The sequence below is a fragment of the Salvelinus alpinus genome, chromosome 2 (assembly GCF_045679555.1).
Source record: "Salvelinus alpinus chromosome 2, SLU_Salpinus.1, whole genome shotgun sequence".
Classification (NCBI taxonomy): Eukaryota; Metazoa; Chordata; class Actinopteri; order Salmoniformes; family Salmonidae; genus Salvelinus; species Salvelinus alpinus.
The window spans coordinates 502,907-525,393 of NC_092087.1; the positions used below are offsets into that span (position 1 = coordinate 502,907).

At 43.2% G+C, this 22,487-nt stretch overlaps 1 protein-coding gene across 1 annotated transcript; it reads left to right on the plus strand.

Annotated features, from left to right (window-relative positions):
* Window positions 1-1,636: 1,636 nt before the first annotated feature.
* Window positions 1,637-20,906, plus strand: LOC139552598 (inositol-pentakisphosphate 2-kinase-like). Its single transcript, XM_071364478.1, has 14 exons — window positions 1,637-1,867; window positions 2,295-2,354; window positions 3,015-3,110; window positions 4,570-4,636; window positions 5,205-5,332; window positions 8,540-8,629; window positions 9,235-9,293; window positions 10,743-10,815; window positions 11,515-11,643; window positions 13,518-13,668; window positions 15,800-15,935; window positions 17,079-17,181; window positions 18,340-18,419; window positions 20,517-20,906. Exons 1-14 carry the CDS (start codon window positions 1,787-1,789, stop codon window positions 20,773-20,775), a joined length of 1,512 nt encoding a protein of 503 aa, XP_071220579.1. The 5' UTR covers window positions 1,637-1,786; the 3' UTR covers window positions 20,776-20,906.
* The last annotated feature ends 1,581 nt before the right edge of the window (window positions 20,907-22,487 follow it).

Below are 22,487 nucleotides of genomic sequence, written 5' to 3' on the forward strand. Positions count from 1 at the left end.
TAGGATATATGAGTTATGCTGTTAGAGCTTTTGTGCCGAATCCACTGCGGTGTTCTAGGTGCCAAGCGTATGGTCATGTCACAGCAGTGTGTAGGAGGGAGATTCCAAGACATGGGAAGTGTGCAGGAGGACATGGGACAGAGGAATGTGTGTCAACTGTAGGGGTGCCCATGTCAAATAAAATTTGATTGGTCACATACACATGGTTAGCAGATGTTAAAGCGAGGGTAGCAAAATGCTTGTGCTTCTAGTTCCGACCGTGCAGTAATATCTAACAAGTAATCTAACAATTTCACAACAACTACCTTATACACACAAATGTAAAGGGATGAATAAGAATATGTACATAAAGATATATGGATGAGCGATGGCCGAACGGCATAGGCAAGATGCAGTAGATGGTATAGAGTACAGTATATACATATGAGATGAGTAATGTAGGGTATGTAAACATTATATGAAGTGGCATTGTTTAAAGTGGCTAGTGATACATTTATTACATCCAATTATTAATTATTAAAGTGGCTAGAGATTTGAGTCAGTATGTTGGCAGCAGCCACTCAATATTAGTGATGGCTGTTTAACAGTCTGATGGCCTTGAGTTAGAAGCTGTTTTTCAGTCTCTCGGTCCCAGCTTGATGCACCTGTACTGACCTCACCTTCTGGATGATAGCGGGGTGAACAGGCAGTGGCTCAGGTGGTTGTTGTCCTTGATGATCTTTTTGGCCTTCCTGTGACATCGGGTGGTGTAGGTGTCCTGGAGGGCAGGTAGTTTGCCCCCGGTGATGCGTTGTGCAGACCTCACTACCCTCTGGAGAGCCCTGCGGTTGTGGGCGGAGCAGTTGCCGTACCAGGCGGTGATACAGCCCGACAGGATACTCTCGATTGTGCATCTAAAAAAGTGTGTTCACCGAGTGTTTTCGGTGACAAGCCAAATTTCTTCAGCCTCCTGAGGTTGAAGAGGCGCTGTTGGGCCTTCTTCACCACGCTGTCTGTGTGGGTGGACCATTTCAGTTTGTTGCTCAGGATCGGAGGTGTCCTGTGCGAGAGAGGCAGTTTGAGTTGTCCATGGTCAGAGTAGTACAGAAGGTGTTGTACTGTATGCTGAGGCATTGAAGAAAGTAGAGGAGGATGGATCAACGGTGAGGTATTCTGAGAGGATCCCTGTGAATATAAAATCTGTTCCAGAACTGAGGGCTTCAGTAATGTTGGCTTACTGTATAGTGTTCATAGCAATGGTTATCAACTGTACCGCAGAGGTTGAACGTAAGTCACAGAAAATAGATGATGTGGTGGCAGCTGCAGAGAAGTACTTGATGATGTGGTGTCCGGTCCTCTCAGGTCATTGGCCTGGTGTAGGATCAGATCGGGTTAAAGTTGTAGAATAAGGCGATGGGATTTAATGAGTATAGGGTTAGTTGGAAAGGTAATTAAAAATAGATTTATATTTTTATTGTATTCATGTTTTTTATTTTTTTTCGGTTCCCCTTTACCATTTAGTATCACTAAGAGTAATGTATATATACAATACTTCATTAGGGGGCGGTAATGAACCGCCGTTAAACCTTACCGAAGAAGAAGAAGACATCAGTGGGCGGGACATCCTCCAGAAAGCGGTAGTTGCAGCAAAACATTATTTATTTTTTAATTGACCATCTGTGGTATCACTGTCTTGGTGTCAGCAGCTGAAGTTATTTCTACAACATCGGAACTTGTGGTGTGTTGGCCTTGGAAAGTTATTGGAGTTTATACAGAGATACATTTGCGTATATCGCATAGTTGTGTTATGGAACTGGATAAAATGGACGAGAACGACTGGAAATACCACGGGGAGGGCAACAAAAGCCTAGTGGTTTCTCATGTTCAGGTGAGCTAGTTAGCTACAGTAGCATATGCAGCTAGCTAGCTAACATTAGTAAGCTTAGAGCTAATACCTAGCTAGCCAAGTTGTTTGGCGCCGTCCATGTCTAACAGTGGAAAGTTAAATATTGTTTGCTTTAGTTGCTACAAGATAGTTACCCTAGAAGTTATCTAATTCTTGTACTTTTCCACACCAGTTGCTAGCTGACAAGCTAGCCAATTAACGTTAGCGTCATAGCTAACGTTAACTAAACTTAGCTGCATGTCTTTGATGCCTTGGAAGTCAAACGAGCTAGCTAGCTATTTAACCTTGCTGAGTTATCAAGTGGGTTTCAGAAAATACATTTTACTCCACCGTATTTATGTTTAATTACCTATTTTTTAATAGATACAACATTGTGAATCCTAACAACTCTCTCCTCTCTCCTATCCAGCACGCCAGAGTCCTTCGCCTCCTGAAGTATTCTACAGAAGATGTCGAAAACTCACATAAGGTTAGAAAATCCTATCTAGTAAAAGTTGTCCCATTTAGTAAGTAGACTTGTTAGTTAATAAACATTCCAACCGTAACTTGCTTGGTAACAAATATATGTCTTGGACTGGTTTATTCTGGGAAACGTTTAGTGTGTTTATTATGGTTAATCAACAACTCAATTCAAGTGGTCTAAGACACTGCATCTCAGTGCAGTACCTGGTTCGAATCCAGGCTGTATCCCGTGATTGGGAGGGCGGCGCACAATTGGCCCAGTGTTGTCCGGGTATGGCCAGGGTGAAAATAATTTGTTCTTAACTGATTTCCCTAGTTAATTTAAAGGTTGGATAAATAAATGAATAAACTCCTTGTGATCATTTCTAAGGAATTTGGGTTTTGGAAATCAGCACTGGTGGGATCCAGGCTAGGGTGAAGTTGCCCCTAGACGCTGATCCTGGGTCAGTTTTGGATTTCATCCTCTAATGGGGGAAAGGGAAGCTGATCCAAGATTGTGTCTTAACAAGGTCCAGCTTGGAGTTAAAGGCTTTCATTGACCGCTTGTATCAACCAAGCAAGCGAAGCCCCAAGCGCATCATCCATGAAAGCTATGAAAAATGAACACACTCATCAGGATTGTCACATCAACCTAATTTCTCTTCACGGTCTGTTTCTTCTCTTCCAGACAACAGAACAAGCGTTCCGCCACATACAGAACATAGTTGACTATAGTCAAAATGTCATGAAGCCACTGCTGGGGGAGAAATTCGTCCATAATGGAGTAAGATATACTTCTTCTGTGATAACCATATTGTTGCAAACAGCATGGTGCCTTGTTAATGGTCTCACGTAACGCCGGTAGCGGTGTCACGTAGCGCCGTTAGCGGGGTAGCGGTGTCACGTAACGCCGTTAGCGGGGTAGTGGTGTCACGTAACGCCGTTAGCGGGGTAGCGGTGTCACGTAACGCCGTTAGCGGGGTAGCGGTGTCACGTAACGCCGTTAGCGGTGTCACGTAACGCCGTTAGCGGTGTCACGTAACGCCGTTAGCGGTGTCACGTAACGCCGGTAGCGGTGTCACGTAACGCCGGTAGCGGTGTCACGTAACGCCGGTAGCGGTGTCACGTAACGCCGGTAGCGGTGTCACGTAACGCCGGTAGCGGTGTCACGTAACGCCGGTAGCGGTGTCACGTAACGCCGGTAGCGGTGTCACGTAACGCCGGTAGCGGTGTCACGTAACGCCGGTAGCGGTGTCACGTAACGCCGTTAGCGGTGTCACGTAACGCCGTTAGCGGTGTCACGTAACGCCGTTAGCGGTGTCACGTAACGCCGGTAGCGGTGTCACGTAACGCCGGTAGCGGTGTCGCGTAACGCCGGTAGCGGTGTCGCGTAACGCCGGTAGCGGTGTCGCGTAACGCCGGTAGCGGTGTCGCGTAACGCCGGTAGCGGTGTCGCGTAACGCCGGTAGCGGTGTCGCGTAACGCCGGTAGCGGTGTCGCGTAACGCCGGTAGCGGTGTCGCGTAACGCCGGTAGCGGTGTCGCGTAACGCCGGTAGCGGTGTCGCGTAACGCCGTTAGTTAGCGGTGTCGCGTAACGCCGTTAGTTAGCGGTGTCGCGTAACGCCGTTAGTTAGCGGTGTCGCGTAACGCCGTTGGCGTGGTGGCGGTGTCGCGTAACGCCGTTGGCGTGGTGGCGGTGTCGCGTAACGCCGTTGGCGTGGTGGCGGTGTCGCGTAACGCCGTTGGCGTGATGGCGGTGTCGTGGTGGCGGTGTCGCGTAACGCCGTTGGCGTGGTGGCGGTGTCGCGTAACGCCGTTGGCGTGGTGGCGGGGTCGCGTAACGCCGTTGGCGTGGTGGCGGTGTCGCGTAACGCCGTTGGCGTGGTGGCGGTGTCGCGTAACGCCGTTGGCGTGGTGGCGGTGTCGCGTAACGCCGTTGGCGTGGTGGCGGTGTCGCGTAACGCCGTTGGCGTGGTGGCGGTGTCGCGTAACGCCGTTGGCGTGGTGGCGGTGTCGCGTAACGCCGTTGGCGTGGTGGCGCGTGGTGGCGGTGTCGCGTAACGCCGTTGGCGTGGTGGCGGTGTCGCGTAACGCCGGTAGCGGTTTGTTGAAATGGAAGTACTTTATTAGTTCCACATGGCAGTCAGATAGTTGAAACTCCAGAGGTTATAGTCAGTTCCCTGATAGAGATTAATGACAGATTAATGATATAGATGAATTAATCAGTTAATCAATGTTGCAGGAGGCTGTGAAGCTCCCATTAGACTTTGTTCGCCAGCTGTCATTGAAGGTCCAGCAGGAAAGGCCAGGTACGTTTTATCTTTACTTTATTATCAGGGTTTGACATATTTTGGGTTTTATGAAATGTATAATTTCCTCATTGTGTTGTGGAATATGGCTGCGTCCCAAATAGCACCCTATTTTCTTCATAGTGCACTGCTTTTTGATTTAAATGAGACGGAGGAAAGGACTGCCTCCTTTGCGACTGTAGAATGTTTTTTTTAGTTGATGACTATGCGTATGTCTATAGTGTAGAGGTTTCAGCTCTATTCTACAGTCGCATAGGAGGCAGTCCTTTCCTCCAGGCTCATTCAATCAAAAAGCAGTGTACTATGAAGAAAATAGGTTGCTATTTGGAATGCAGACATATTCCACAACACAATGAGGAAATGACACTCTACAACACAATAGGAGTAAATTAGATCCTCCAATGAGTTTTGTTTTTGTCCACAGCCAGGCTAAATAGGAATCTGGGAAACCCGCCCCTATTGTCTCTGACTGTAAATTTGTGTATGCGTTTATAGACTGTTGTCACCAAAGCCTGTGTGTTATGAATGTGTTATAACAACGCTGTCTGTGTGTTCCGTGTCATGGCAGAGTCTCGCTGTGACAAAGTGATGGATACGTTGAGTGGATGTGCCTTGTGTCTGCCTAACCTCACCCAGCTATCCTCCTGCTGCTGCTGCAGCAGAGAACACAGACCTCCTCTCTGTATAGAGATTAAGGTACAGTCGCAGTCCTCTCATCTCTGTATAGAGAATAAGGTACCGTATCAGTCCTCTCTGTGTAGAGTGTTAGGTACAGTCCTCTCCTTCAAGACTCTTGGAAAAGCATTCCAGGTGAAGCTGGTTGAGAGAATGCCCAGAGTGTGCAAAGCTGTCATATAAAGGCAAATGGTGGCTATTTGAAGAATCTCAAATATAAAATATATTTTGATTTGTTTAACACTTATATAGTTCTCATGTCTTCACTATTATTCTAAAATTGAGAAAATATATAAAAAGAAAATAGTACAAATAAATAAAAAACCCTGGAATGAGTAGGTGTTAACTTTTGACTGGTATTGTGTATGTCTATCAACTCAAGTGGCTTTATTGGCATGGGAAACATATGTTAATGTTGCCAAAACAAGTGAAGTTGATAAGTGAAATAAACAGTAAACATTACACTCACAGAAGTTCCAAAAGAATAAAGACATTTCAAATGTCATATTATGTCTAATATACAGTGTTGTAACGATCTCTATCAAACACACACAAAGCCTTTGCAAAGTTTTCCCACCCCTTTACCTCTTGTTTGTTCAGGGGGGGGGTCAGCTTTTATATTGCGGATAGATTGTTGCCTCCAATGTAATTGTCTGCATCATTTTTCAATCCCCTATATAGTTTTGGGGTGTGTGTGTATATAAACTTTTTTTTAAAATGATAATATACCTTTATTATCCCCCCAAACCCTACCACCCTTCCCCCCAATTTGAGTAAACTAATTAACAAGAGCACTTAGGCTTCTACCTTCAGTTTATACATCTTATACACATTTTACAGACACAATCTATTTTACAATAGTTATATTTTGTTTGTTTTTAGTCCTTCCTCTATTTCTGATGTCCATCCAGTTTGATTTCTATTTGTAACTGTATTATTTCACAATAGTTTTACATTGGTTATCTTGTTACTAGTCCCACCCTTCATCTCCATTCAACCCCTCCCATCTATCTCTCAACACCATCCATTTTGGATTTCTATTTGCCATATTGTTCAACTGTGCTGTGATGCTTCACAAAAGTACTGAACCTTTCTATTCTCATAGCTTCTACAGATTGTAAATTAAATAATATTTTTTGCTAAAATAATTTAATTATTGATCGATTGACTTTGACTTTTCAAATCACCCAGTATTGCTATCTACAGAGTGAGCTCCAGGTAAATGTTGCAATTCTTCAGCCATTCCTGGAGCTGTGACCAAAAATGAGCTACATATGGACAATACCAAAATAAATGATCTAATGACTCTGTCTCCTCACTGCAAAATCTGCAGAGCTGGGAAGGTTGTGTCTGCCATTTTATATAACATTATATTGGTTGCAAGAATTTTGTATGGTAATTTAAATAAAACATTTAGAAGTTTTGAATCCGGTGTCGTTTTGCGTGTCAATTCATAAACCATGTCCCATGGAATCGGTACATCAAAAATCTCTTCCCAACTATTTTGCAATTTATATAGCACTCAAAAGTTTGGGGTCACTTAGAAATGTCCTTGTTTTTGAAAGAATCACTTTTTTTGTCCATTTAAAATAACATTATGTTGATCCGAAATACAGTGTAGACATAGTCATTTACAACATTAACAATTGTAGCTGGAAACGGCAGATTGTACGCCTATGTAGATATTCCATAAAACAGAGGCCCATTATCAGCAACCATCACTCCTGTATTCCAATGGAACGTTGTGTTAGCTAATCCAAGTTTATCATTTTAAAATGCTAATTGATCATTAGAAGACCCTTTTGCAATTATGTTAGGACAGCTGAAAACTGTTCGGATTAAAGAAGCAGCAAAACTGGGCTTTAGACTAGTTGAGTATCTGGAGCATCAGCATTTGTGGGTTAGATTACAGGCTCAAAATGGCCAGAAACAAAGGACTTCCTTCTGAAACTCGTCAGTCTATTCTTGTTCTGAGACTATTTCCACATTTTATGTTACAGCCTTATTCTAAAATGGATTAAATAAGTATACACACAATACCCCTTATCGAAATTGGGGAATTTTTGCAAATTTATTAAAAACAAAATGACCTTATTCACATAAGTATTCAGACCCTTCGCTATGAGACTTGAAATTGAGCTCAGGTGCATCCTGTTTCCATTGATCATCCTTGAGATGTTTCTACAACTTGATTGGAGTCCACCTGTGGTAAATTCAATTGATTGGACATGATTTGGAAAGGCACACACCTGTCTATATAAGGTCCCACAGTTGACAGTGCATGTCAGAGCAACAACCAAGCCATGAGGTCGAAGGAATTGTCAGTAGAGCGCCGAGACAGGATTGTGTCGAGGTACAGATCTGGGGAAGGGAACCAAAACATGTCTGCAGCATTGAAGGTCCCCAAGAACACAGTTGCCTCCATCATTCTGAAATGGAAGAAGTTTGGAACCACGAAGACTAGAGCTGAGCGATCAGGGGAGAAGGGGCTTGGTCAGGGAGGTGACCAAGAACCCAATAGTCACTCTGACAGAGCTTCAGAGTTCCTCTGTGGAGATGGGAGAACCTTCCAGAAGGACAACCATCTCTGCAGCACTCCAGCAATTTTTTTATTTATTTAACTTTTATTTAACTAGGCATGTGAATTATGCCTTTTTAATAAGCAATTAGGCCTTTTTGCTAGAGTGGCCAGACACAAGCCACTCTTCAGTGAATGCACATGACAGCCTGCTTGGAGTTTGCCAATAAAGGCCAAATATAGGTGAGGTGTCTCTCCTCTCTCTATAGGGATATGAAGGGCTATAGATGAGGTGGTTTGTTGTTAACATGAGAATGATTTTGTTTCTGTTATGAATGACCAGCTGTCCTCACCTCAAAGCCACATTATGGCTGACTGAAAATGTCATTTAACTACAGTCATTTAAAAGTAGGACTTTACTGCTCAGTGAGTCAAAACACAGAACTGGTTCTCAAATCAATTGACATTCCTGGTTAAACAAACTTGACAGAGTATTTCCAAGTATAATGAATAGGTAAGGCCCTGGGTTACTGAAAACAGGCTTAAGGGAAGGGTGAGTCAGGGAGCATGGGCTTTGGAAGTCATTATGATAAATGGATCATTGTGTTGAGTTGAAAAGAGACGTTTTGTTGGAATTTATCAAATCACCTCCTCCACCAGCCACCGTTGACTCACTGTTGTTGATTCATTCTCGTCTTGTGTTTTTACAGCCCAAATGTGGATTTCTACCAGCCTCTAGACACGTTACGAAAGACATCAAAAGGAAGGTGTGTCGGTTTTGTATGCATCAACATTTTAAGGTGAGTCGGTAGTGTTTTTGGGACACTGGAAGAACCGGTTGTACTACTGGTTGAGGGTTCTAAACCAGTAGAAATGTCAGGTACATTTTAATAATGAATACAAACAAGAGAATCTATATAGAAAGACATGGAATCACTGGTCACTTTAATGTTGGCATACTGCTTTACTCATCTCATATATATATATATATATATATATACTGTATTCTACTCTACTGTATTTTAGTCAATGCCACTCTGCTCGTCCTAATATTTATATATTTCTTAATTACCTTTTACTTTTAGATGTGTGTATTGTTGTGAATTGTTAGATATTACTGCACTGTTGGTGCTATGAACACAAACATTTCGCTACACCCGCAATAACATCTGCTAAATGTGTGTATGTGACAAATTAAAAGTAATTCATTTGCATATATGCTTAATTTTACTGCTTGTTTTGACTACACCAAAGAATAGAACGGGGGTTGAAATATTCTAGAAGGCATTTGTTGTGAAAGTTGACTGTTCTGGTGAAATCAGTATCTGCCCCCTGGTGGTGGGATTGTAGAATTGCACCTGATGGAGACAGACTGACTGTTGTGGTCTTTTCTCTAAATGAACAGTTAGCCAATGGAAAGTGGAAACGTCTGAGCCGCTACTGTCCCTTGGACCTTTTCTCAGGGTAAGTAACAGTACACTTCACCTGCCCCAGTTATCACTGTCCCTTGGACCTTTTCTCAGGGTAAGTAACAGTACACTTCACCTGCCCCAGTTATCACTGTCCCTTGGACCTTTTCTCAGGGTAAGTAACAGTACACTTCACCTGCCCCAGTTATCACTGTCCCTTGGACCTTTTCTCAGGGTAAGTAACAGTACACTTCACCTGCCCCAGTTATCACTGTCCCTTGGACCTTTTCTCAGGGTAAGTAACAGTACACTTCACCTGCCCCAGTTATCACTGTCCCTTGGACCTTTTCTCAGGGTAAGTAACAGTACACTTCACCTGCCCCAGTTATCACTGTCCCTTGTGGCACACTAGGAGGGTTTGACATTTTAACTTTCTTAGCCACTTGTCCTTGTCAGATAACAGGACAGATTAATTTTTTTTTACTTGTCTGAAAGCTGAAGTCACTTGTCTCGACAACAACAACAAAAAAAGGTCCGTAACCCCGTCGGCCAAAAGTGTGACTGAAATGAGTGAAGTAGGAAAGTAATTGTCTACGCTCGTCCATAGACTATCGCGCCTTAGCGGCCATCCAAAAATAATGGACGGACAAAAGGAGCCATTGAAAAGATATTTAGGGGAGCCAAATATTTTCTAGTTGCCTCTCTGGTGGAGATGTGTAGTAGTCTAGGTCTATATGTGGTACTAAAGACCTGTACCACAGATAGACCTAGACTACTACACATCTCGTTAGTACCACAGAGAGACCTAGACTACTACACATCTCTTTAGACAAATATGTATATATATAGTTTTATACATGTCCAATCGTGCAACTGAAGTCAATTCTGGTTGTCTGACTTTTTTTTTTTTTTTTACTTATTATATAAGTTATAACAATATCACGCCCTGTTTAGAGTAGAGCTCGGTGCTCTTTAATATCACGCCCTGTTTAGAGTAGAGCTCGGTGCTCTTTAATATCACGCCCTGTTTAGAGTAGAGCTCGGTGCTCTTTAATATCACGCCCTGTTTAGAGTAGAGCTCGGTGCTCTTTAATATCACGCCCTGTTTAGAGTAGAGCTCGGTGCTCTTTAATATCACGCCCTGTTTAGAGTAGAGCTCGGTGCTCTTTAATACATCCTGTTTAGAGTAGAGCTCGGTGCTCTTTAATACATCCTGTTTAGAGTAGAGCTCGGTGCTCTTTAATACATCCTGTTTAGAGTAGAGCTCGGTGCTCTTTAATACATCCTGTTTAGAGTAGAGCTCGGTGCTCTTTAATACATCCTGTTTAGAGTAGAGCTCGGTGCTCTTTAATACATCCTGTTTAGAGTAGAGCTCGGTGCTCTTTAATATCACGCCCTGTTTATAGTAGAGCTCGGTGCTCTTTAATACATCCGGTTGGTGTTTGATTCCACAGCAGGTCAATAAAGATGCATGAATTCTCACCCTGAATCTCTCTCTGCCCAGGAACAAACAGAGAATGTCCCGAGCCATCAAGCACTTGATAGAGGAACCTCAGAATAACTTCAACATTTTCAAGGTATGTCAAGATATCTCGGCTTTCATCAGGTCAAGATATCTCGGCTTTCATCAGGTCAAGATATCTCGGCTTTCATCAGGTCAGCTGTTATCCGAATGCTGAGCGGTTTCCCTACTCTCGCAATAATATCTGCTAACCGTGTGTATGTGACCAGTAAAATTAGATTTTTATCCTGTTCCCCGGTCTAGGTAACCAAGATGTAGTTTCATTTCTGTTATATAGTATAGACCTTGCAGAACTGGGGGGGGGAGGACACTGATTGGCTTGTAGTGATGGTGGACAAATCGATAGTTACATATCGGGATATTATTGTTGACGATATATCACAATATTATTTTTGTCCGTAATATTTTTGCCCTTGTTGGCTGTACCTGCACTAAAACTCCAGTATTTTTCCTTCATAGCTTGTTCTCAGTCTTTTTAAGTAGTGAGCCGACATGTTTTCAGCACTTTTTTAAAAATGTATTTCCATGACTGATCAAAAAGTGTGTTCTCATGGCTCTCGCTTATCACTCTGTAGCAGACACATGGTGAGCAATATGTTTGGAGAATCAAATCCACAAAATCGCGATACATATAGAATCTGCATCTTAAGTATTGTGATATCGTTTGGTCCCTGGCAATCCCCAGCCCTATTGGCTTGACAAATAAGTTACAGCACCTTTTCAAAAACAATCTTTCCTTACTCTGTCTGTCCAGGGTGGAGAGTGTATCTACAGCTGTAATGATGACGCCGACGTGTTACAGGACCTAGATGAACTGGCTCAGCATCTACGGCCGTACTTCCTTCCTAGTGGCAGCCTTCTCAGCAGGCAGCAGTCTAGTAAAGTTGGTATCCAAACTAGTCATCCACATACTAGTGTTTGACTTTCCTTTTTAATGTTTGTTGTTGTGAGTGACGTTGTGTTGTGGGTGACGTTGTGTTGTGGGTGACGTTGTGTTGTGGGGTGACGTTGTGTTGTGGGGTGACGTTGTTGTGGGTGACGTTGTGTTGTGGGTGACGGTGAAGGTTTCTGCTTACAAGCAGGATTTAGGTCATATTTCGAAATTGGTGAACTGATGTAAAATGTTTCTGTGTTGGATACTTTGTCCAGCCCTTGTTATTATGGGTAAAACACAAAAAAAAACATTGTTTCCCCATTGTTTCCCCACTCACCCTGCACAGGCAAGTTTTTATTTACACTGAACAAAACTATACACACAACATGCAACAATTTCAAAGATTTTACTGAGTTACATTTCATATAAGGTAATCAGTCCATTTAAATGAATTCATTAGTCTCTAATCTATGGATTTCACATGACTGGGAATACAGATATGCATCTGTTAGTCACAGATACCTTTTAAAAAAGGTAGGGGCGTGGATCAGAAAACCAGTCAGTATCTGGTGTGACCACCATTTGCCTCATACATTGCGACACATCTCCTTCACATAGATTTGATCAGACTGTTGATTGTGGCCTGTGGAATGTTGTCCGACTTCTCTTCAACGGCTGTGCGAAGCTGCTGGATATTGGCGGAAACTGGAATACTTCGATCCAGAGCATCCCAAACATGCTCAACGGGTGGACATGTCAGGTGAGTATGGAGGCCATGGAAGAACTGGGACATTTTCAGCTTCCAGGAATTGTGTCCAGATCCTTGTGACACGGGGCCGTGTATTATCATGCTGAAACATGAGGTGATGGAGGAGGATGAATGGCACGACAATGGGCCTCAGGATCTTGTCACGGTATCTCTGTGCATTCACATTACCATCGATAAAATGCAATGGTGTTCGTTGTCCGTAGCTCATGCCTTCCCATACCATAACCCCACCGCCACCATGGGGCACTCTGTTCACAACGTTGACATCAGCAAACTATTCACACACACACTACACGCTGTCTGCCAGCTGTACGGTTGAAACCGGGATTCATCTGTGAAGAGCACACTTCTCCAGCGTGCCAGTGGCCGTCGGAGGTGAGCATTTTTCCCACTGAAGTCGGTTACGACGCCAAACTGCAGTCAGGTCAAGACCCTGGTGAGGACGACGAGCACGCAGATAAGCTTCCCGGAGACGGTTGGACGTACTGCCAAATTCTCAATTTTTTTATTTATTTAACCTTTTTATTTAACTAGGCAAGTCAGTTAAGAACAAATACTTATTTACGATGACGGCCTACCCCGGCCAAACCCGGACGATGCTTGGTCAATTGTGCGTCACCCTATGGGTCTCCCAATCACGGCCGGATGTGATACAGCCTGGATTGGTATAGAAATTAACATTAAATTCTCTGGCAACAGCTCTGGTGGACATTCCTGCAGTCAGCATGCCAATTGCATTGAGACATCTGTGACAAAATTGCAATTTTTTCGAATGGCCTTTTATTGTCCCCAGCACAAGGTGCACCTGTGTAATGATTATACTGTTTAACCAGCTTGTTGATATGCCACACCTGTCAGTTGGAAAGGAGAAATGCTCACTAACAGGGATGTAAACACATTTGGTCACAACACTTTGACAGTTATGTTCTTTGTGAGTATGGAACATTCCTGGGATCTTTTTATTTCAGCTCATGTAACACTTTACATGTTGCGTTTTTTTATATTGTTCAGTATATTTATCTAGTCATCACTCTGTCAACACACGATACAGGATATTTGGGTAATATGTCTAATAGTATGTCCTCTTAACCTGTAACTTTGTTTAAACCTCCAGGTGGTTCTGAATGAGTTGATTCAGGTGATCGTGAGCGCCCTGTTGAGCTCCTGGGACTGTCCTCGCTCAGGGCAGCTCCGGAAGACACACCTGTCTGAGGGCAGAGTGACGTGTGATGCCAGCCTGCTGCACCGGGACCTGCTACGCAACGGTGAGACTTGGCTCTGGTGCTCTGGGACCAGGTTTACGCGTCACTGCAGTGTTTCTAATGACTTCACAGATGTGGTTCAGTTATGCCTTCATCAGGGCGTGAATTCGAACTCGTTCGAACTCTTAGGTGGCTCAAATCCCGTTAACGGGATCGATTTGACAACATCCGGTGAAATGGCAGAGCGCCAAATAAAAAAAAAAATATATATATATATATATTTTTTAGCTTTCATACAAGTGCAATACACCAAATTATAGCTGAACTTCTTGTTAATCTAGCCATCGTGTCAGATTTCAAAATGGCTTTACGGCGAAAGCAAACCATGCTATTATCATCAAACACAGACAATCATATTTCATCCCGCCAGGCGCGACACGAAAGTCAGAAATAACGATTTAATTCATGCCTTACCTTTGAAGATCTTCTTCTGTTGGCACTCCAATATGTCCCTGTAATCTTGAACCAAACATTTCAAACAACTTTCCTAATACAACTTTAGGTATTTTTTTACGTAAATAATCTATCAAATTTGAGACGGGATAAACTGTGTTCAATACCGGAGGAAAACAAAGAAAGCGCGTTCCAGGTCATGCGCATCATAACATTAGAGAGCCCTAGGCTGTACCCTGGTTCTGAACTGCCAATTTCTAAAGACTGTTGACATCTAGTGGAAGCTATAGGAACTGCAAGCATATTTCTTTTAAAATGGGCTTACCATAGAAAACCAATGGAAAACAGATTGACCTCCAAAAAAAAATTCCCTGGATGGTTTGTGCTCGGGGTTTCGCCTGCCAAATCAGTTCTATACTCACCAGACATTATTCAAACAGTTTTAGAAACTTTAGTGTTTTCTATCCAAATCTACCAATTATATGCATATCCTAGCTTCTGGGCCTGTGTAGCAGGCAGTTTCCTTTGGGCACACTTTTCATCCGGACGTCAAAATAGCGCCCCTCAGCCTAGAGTTAAGATATATATACACGGTGGCCAGTTTATTAGGTACACCACCCTGTTCAAACGGTTCACTCCTACAGACCCTGAGTAACTTGGTTGTGGCTTGTTATACAAAGCAGGCAGACGGGCATCAAGACATTCAGTTACTGTTTGGTTGAACATTAGAATGGACAAAACCAGTGACCTAACCAACTCTGAGTGTGGTTGGATCGTTGGTGCCAGGCGTGCCGGTTACAGTATCTCAGAAACGTCTTCCTGGGCTTTTCACACTCCACGGTGTCTAGGCTTTACAGAGAATGGTGGGACAAACAAAACATCCAGTCAGAAGCAGTCCTGTGGGAGAAAACAGCTTGGTAATGAAGAGGTCTGAGGAGAATGACAAGCTAACATTTGACATTTTAGTCATTTTAGCAGACGCTCCTATACAGAGCGACTTACAGTAGAGTGCATACATTTTATTACATTTTACATACTGAGACAAGGATATCCCTATACCGGCCAAACCCTCCCTAACCCGGACGACGCTATGCCAATTGTGCGTCGCCCCACGGATCTCCCGGTTGCGGCCGGCTGCGACAGAGCCTGGGCGCGGACCCAGCCCAGCCTGGGCGCGAACCCAGAGACTCTGGTGGCGCAGCTAGCACTGCGATGCAGTGCCCTAGACCACTGCGCCACCCGGGAGGCGGCAACAGACAGACAAATAACGGCGCAGTAGAACAGTGGTGTGCAGAACGACATCTCAGAACACACAACTCGTCGGTCCTTGTCACGGATTGGCTACTGCAGCAGACAGCCACACCGGGTTCCTGTCAGTTAAAAACAAGAAGAAACGGCTCCAGTGGGCACGTGATCACCAACACTGGACAGTCGGAGTGGAAAAACATTGCCTGGTCCAACGAATCCCGCTTCCTGTTACGTCATTCTGATGGCTGTCCATGGCCCCGTCCTGCCTGGTGTCAACGGTACAGGCTGGTGGCGGGGGTGTAATGGTGTGGGGAATGTTTTCCTGGCACGCGTTAGGTCCCTTGATACCAGTTGAGCAACGTTTCCATGCGCAGAATAATTCAGGCTGTTTTGGAAGCATAAAGGGGTCTGACCCAGTACTAGATAATTTATTATTATTATTAACTGGCCACTGAGTATCGTTTTGAGTCTAATCCATTTGTTTTTATTTCAGGTAACCACTGCCTACCCAAAGATTGTGTCTTGGACAAAATCCTGGGGACTCAGATGTTGGATAATTTAGACATTGAGGGTTTGAGCCCCCTTCTTAAACGAGTGGAACAGCATCTACAAATGTTCCCCAAAGAGAGGTGAGAACCTGAACCAGAGGAATGACTTGAATGGGACCTTCCGTTCCACTCACTGTTCTATCATGGCTGGACCGGCGGCCATATTGAGTGTACCATAACTGTTCTCCAGTGAAGTATTAGATGTACTGTGGACCTTCCCGTTCCACTCACTGTTCTATCATGGCTGGACCGGCGGCCATATTGAGTGTACCATAACTGTAGTGTTCTCCAGTGAAGTATTAGATGTACTGTGTAAATTCATCAACTAATTGGGCGTGTACTAACATAAATAGACCGCTAGATGACGTGTGCACGCGGTCAAATCACCAGTGTCTTACTTTCTAAATGTAATACGTTAGTTACTAGTTACGGTAATACAATTGTAATCAGTAACCTCATTTTGGATGACGCAAGCTCAGTAATGTAATCGGATTACTTTCAGTTACTTTTAGGAGACTTTCCCCTTTTTTAAAGGGCGTTAGATGACAATAAGGATCCATCAGACCCGTTTGGTGTGTCATCATAGTGGTCTCTGATTGGTGGTCTGACTCGCTGGCTGAGCCATATGGCCTGGAAGTCTATTTTATTAAACTCTGGTGCTATATTCTTATCTAGGGCTGGGCCATATGGCCTGGAAGTGTATTTTATTCAACTCTGGTGCTATATTCTTAGCTAGGGCTGGGCCATATGGCCTGGAAGTCTATTTTATTCAACTCTGGTGCTATATTCTTAGCTAGGGCTGGGCCATATGGCCTAAAAGTCTATTTTATTAAACTCTGGTGCTATATTCTTAGCTAGGGCTGGGCCATATGGCCTGGAAGTCTATTTTATTAAACTCTGGTGCTATATTCTTATCTAGGGCCTTTACAGACGGTGACTGACGCTCTCTGAATATCAGAGTGGACCTTTACAGACGGTGACTGACGCTCTCTGAATATCACAGAGTGGACCTTTACAGACGGTGACTGACGCGCTCTGAATATCACAGAGTGGACCTTTACAGACGGTGACTGACGCTCTCTGAATATCACAGAGTGGACCTTTACAGACGGTGACTGACGCTCTCTGAATATCACAGAGTGGACCTTTACAGACGGTGACTGACGCTCTCTGAATATCACAGAGTGAACCTTTACAGACGATGACTGACGCTCTCTCCTCTAGATGCAGGCTTCAGATGGGCGGACCGTACAATGCCAGCTTCCTGGAGAAGGTCCAGAACTGTCCCGTGGAAGACGACGGCTCTATCGAATACGCTGTAGGGAAGGTGAGAATCTCTTCTTCCTGACCAATGTAACAATGCAAACCTGTAAACCGACAGTATTGAAGCAAACAGTCCTGGTTCTATACAGGAGACTGTATAAATATCAGTTGATTAGATGAAGGGATTTTTGTTATTGGTGTGTTTTCCCATTTAGATGCAATTTTATGTCATACATTTTTCCATTTGAAATGTCAATGTGTACAATATGATACATGCAGTTTAATGTAATATCATGTCGTATAATATGATAGATTCTGTATTATGTTGTATAATATGATACATGCAGTATTGCGTAATATAATGTTGTATATAATACATGCAGTATTATGTAATATAATGTTGTATATGATACATGCAGTATTATGTAATATAATGTTGTATATGATACATGCTGTATTATGTAATATAATGTTGTATATGATACATGCTGTATTATGTAATATCATGTTGTATATGATACATGCTGTATTATGTAATATCATGTTGTATATGATACATGCAGTATTATGTAATGTTGTATATGATACATGCTGTATTATGTAATATAATGTTGTATATGATACATGCTGTATTATGTAATATAATGTTGTATATGATACATGCTGTATTATGTAATATAATGTTGTATATGATACATGCTGTATTATGTAATATCATGTTGTATATGATACATGCAGTATTATGTAATGTTGTATATGATACATGCAGTATTATGTAATGTTGTATATGATACATGCAGTATTATGTAATGTTGTATATGATACATGCAGTATTATATAATGTTGTATATGATACATGCAGTATTATGTAATGTTGTATATGATACATGCTGTATTATGTAATATCATGTTGTATATGATACATGCAGTATTATGTAATATCATGTATATGATACATGCTGTATTATGTAATATCATGTTGTATATGATACATGCTGTATTATGTAATATCATGTTGTATATGATACATGCTGTATTATGTAATATCATGTTGTATATGATACATGCAGTATTATGTAATATAATGTTGTATATGATACATGCAGTATTATGTAATATCATGTTGTATATGATACATGCTGTATTATGTAATATCATGTTGTATATGATACATGCAGTATTATGTAATATCATGTTGTATAATATGGCTGCTTCTCTACAGGTCCACCAGTACAGAGTTGCCATGACAGCCAAGGACTGCTCCGTCATGGTCGCCATAGCAACCTGTGGGGAAGACGACGGGTGAGAACTCTTACTGCTGGGCTGGAACAACACCCTGCACGCACACCCGGACACCTTTACATATAGGGTTGTCTAACCCTGCTTCCTTTCTAGCCCCAGCGTTCCACTAGCGGAACTCCTCCCACATTCCACTGAAAAGGCAGAGCGCGAAATTCAAAAAATATTTTTTAGAAATATTTAACTTTCACACATTAACAAGTCCAATACAGCTAATGAAAGATACACATCTTGTGATTCCAGCCAACATGTCCGATTTAAAAAAATATGTTTTACAAGGAAAACACAATATATATTTATGTATATTTATGCTCACCAACAAATAGAAAAAAGCACAGACATTTTTCACAGCACAGGTAGCATGCACAAAATCAACCAAACTAACCTAGAACAAACCAAAGAAACCAAGAAACAACTTCATCAGATGACAGTCTTATAACATGTTATACAATAAATGTTTTGTTTTGTTCGAAAAATGTGCATATTTCAGGTATAAATCATAGTTTACGTTGCGGCTACAATCAGAAATTGCACCGAAAGCAGCCAGAATAATTAGACACCAACGTGACATACCGAAATACTCATCATAAAACATTTCTGAAAAATATATGGTGGATAGCAAATGAAAGACAAAGATCTTGTGAATACAGCCAATATTTCCGATTTTTTAAAAGTGTTTTACAGCGAAAACACAATATAGCATTATATTAGCTTACTACAATAGCCTACCACACTACCGCATTCATTCATCAAGGCACGTTAGCGATAGCAATAGGCACGTTAGCGTTAGCGAATAAACCAGCAAAAGATATTAAATTTCACTAACCTTCATAAACCTTCCTCAGATGACAGTCCTATAACATCAGGTTATACATACACTTATGTTTTGTTCGAAAATGTGCATATTTAGAGCTGAAATCTGTGGTTATACAACGTAGCATAACGTTGCATTACGTGCTAACGTAGCATCTTTTTCCCAGAATGTGCGGATATTTCTATTAGACTCTCACCTATTCTGACCAAATAGCTATTCATAAACATTACAAAAAAATACATGTTGTATAGGAAATGATAGATCCATTAGTTCTTAATGCAATCGCAGTGTTAGAATTCTAAAAATATCTTCATTACGACATAAGACTTAGTTATGGTAAGGGAATAACCAAAACCTGAGCGCAAAGCTACTAGTACACAGTTCGACAGATATATATGAAATAGCATCACAAAATGGTTCCTACTTTTGCTGATCTTCTATCAGAATGTTGTACAAGGGGTCCTTTGTCCTGAACCGTCTTTGTTTGGATTCAGAACGTTCTTTTTCCCTCTTGAATTAGCAAGCACACTGGCCATGCGGCGCTAAGCTCTCCAACGTCAACAAAGTCAAACAACGCAACACAACTAACGTCCCGAATAAATTTCAATAATCCAATGAAACTATATTGAAAAAACATACTTTAGGATGATATTGTAACATGTATCAAATAAAATCAAAGCCGGAGATCATATTCGCCCCATAACGACTGCTTTCCAGTAGGCAATAACAGGTCCCTTCACGCGCCTTGCAGAAAACAGAAAATGGGGGACACGTTGTTCCAAGAGGGCTTATTCAACGTCAGACAGAGATAATCAACTCATTTTTCCTCTCACTTCCTCTTGACATCCAGGGGAAGGTGTATGACGTGCACGTATAGTCATACGTATCATGCCCATTTATAGGCAGTCACTTGAACAGAATATAGATCTGACTTTCCTCTTCCTGGTCACAAAGTGTGCTGCCAAATGAGTTCTGTTTTACCCACAGACAAAATTCAAACGGTTTTAGAAACTAGAGAGTGTTTTCTATCCAATAGTAATAATAATATGCATATTGTATGAGCAAGAATTGAGTACGAGGCCGTTTAAATTGGGCACGTTTTTCCCCAAAAGTGAAAACGGCACCCCCTGTCCTCATCAGGTTTAAAGTGTACAAATGTGATCTTGGGCACTGCTCTCTAGTTGTCACTGTGCTTGTTGCTAGTGTCTGTCTACTTTTTAAAGTAAAAAATATATAATAATACTTTACAAATTCTTGAAGATTTACGGTATGTTTCCTCCGTGTAGGTTGGACCAGAGCCTGGAGATCCAGCCTACGAAGCCTCGCTTCACCTGCTCCGTGTCCATCCTAGACCTGGACCCTAAACCCTACGAGAGCATCTCTCACCAGAGCAGACTGGACTCCAAGATAGTCAACCACTACCTGAGGAGGACACAGCCCAACAACCAGGAACTAGACAACCTGGAGGAACTGGCCAATCAGAGCCTGTTCCTGGGCCGGGACAGAGACGGAGAGGACTGTACTCTGGTGTTCCATCCTGTATAGCCACTCCCTCCGCTGTCTGGCTGTTACGCCCTGTACCCTCCTCCTCCCCCCAGACCGACCGCTGCTGTTACCCCCTGTACCCGGACCCTAACCCCTCCTCCCCCCAGACCGACCGCTGCTGTTACCCCCTGTACCCGGACCCTAACCCCTCCAACCCCCAGACCGACCGCTGCTGTTACCCCCTGTACCCGGACCCTAACCCCTCCAACCCCCAGACCGACCGCTGCTGTTACCCCCTGTACCCGGACCCTAACCCCTCCTCCCCCCAGACCGACCGCTGCTGTTACGCCCTGTACCCTCCTCCTCCCCCCAGACCGACCGCTGCTGTTACGCCCTGTACCCGGACCCTAACCCCTCCAACCCCCAGACCGACCGCTGCTGTGGAACTAAAATAATGATACAATTGAAAGAACTGAACTGACAAACTTCTCCTTATTTTAGATTTGTGTTTTCTCTTTAAAAACAAAACATAGTATGGCTTATCTTTTTGGTTTTCTAGACCTTGAATGAAGGAAGGCGGTGGGCTATGATGATGATGATGGTGATGAAGAGGGGTGTTTAAAGGCATTGATTATAGATGAATCCCAAATGACACAAACTTCCCTATAGGGCCCTGGTCAAACGGAGTGCACACACTGATCTCATGAAGCGCATGGCAGGAAGTAGGAAGTGATATAGGGAATAGGGTGCTATTTCAGATGCAGGGAGCCTCTTCCAATGGGGGGCTAGTATCTAAAGGGTGTCTATTCCAGTGAGGGGGGGCTAGTATCTAAAGGGTGTCTATTCCGGTGAGGGGGGGCTAGTATCTAAAGGGTGTCTATTCCGGTGAGGGGGGGCTAGTATCTAAAGGGTGTCTATTCCGGTGAGGGGGGGCTAGTATCTAAAGGGTGTCTATTCCGGTGAGGGGGGGCTAGTATCTAAAGGGTGTCTATTCCGGTGAGGGGGGGCTAGTATCTAAAGGGTGTCTATTCAGGTGAGGGGGGGCTAGTATCTAAAGGGTGTCTATTCCGGTGAGGGGGGGCTAGTATCTAAAGGGTGTCTATTCCTGTGAGGGGGGGCTAGTATCTAAAGGGTGTCTATTCCAGTGAGGGGGGGCTAGTATCTAAAGGGTGTCTATTCCAGTGAGGGGGGGCTAGTATCTAAAGGGTGTCTATTCCTGTGAGGGGGGGCTAGTATCTAAAGGGTGTCTATTCCGGTGAGGGGGGGCTAGTATCTAAAGGGTGTCTATTCCGGTGAGGGGGGGCTAGTATCTAAAGGGTGTCTATTCCAGTGAGGGGGGGCTAGTATCTAAAGGGTGTCTATTCCGGTGAGGGGGGGCTAGTATCTAAAGGGTGTCTATTCCTGTGAGGGGGGGCTAGTATATAAAGGGTGTCTATTCCTGTGAGGGGGGGCTAGTATATAAAGGGTGTCTATTCCTGTGAGGGGGGGCTAGTATATAAAGGGTGTCTATTCCGGTGAGGGGGGCTAGTATCTAAAGGGTGTCTATTCCGCTGAGGAGGGGGCTAGTATCTAAAGGGTGTCTATTCCGGTGAGGGGGGCTAGTATCTAAAGGGTGTCTATTCCGCTGAGGGGGGGCTAGTATCTAAAGGGTGTCTATTCCAGTGAGGGTGGGCTAGTATCTAAAAGGTGTCTATTCCAGTGAGGGGGGGCTAGTATCTGAAGGGTGTCTATTCCAGTGAGGGGGGGCTAGTATCTGAAGGGTGTCTATTACA

Bases quoted from the DNA above. Each gene is read 5' to 3' on its own strand.
- LOC139552598 (XM_071364478.1), top strand. From the start codon at position 1,787: ATGGAACTGGATAAAATGGACGAGAACGACTGGAAATACCACGGGGAG. The intron at 2,355-3,014 runs GTTAGAAAATCC...CTTCTCTTCCAG, and splicing joins ATGTCGAAAACTCACATAAG to ACAACAGAACAAGCGTTCCG. The intron at 3,111-4,569 runs GTAAGATATACT...TCAATGTTGCAG, and splicing joins AGAAATTCGTCCATAATGGA to GAGGCTGTGAAGCTCCCATT.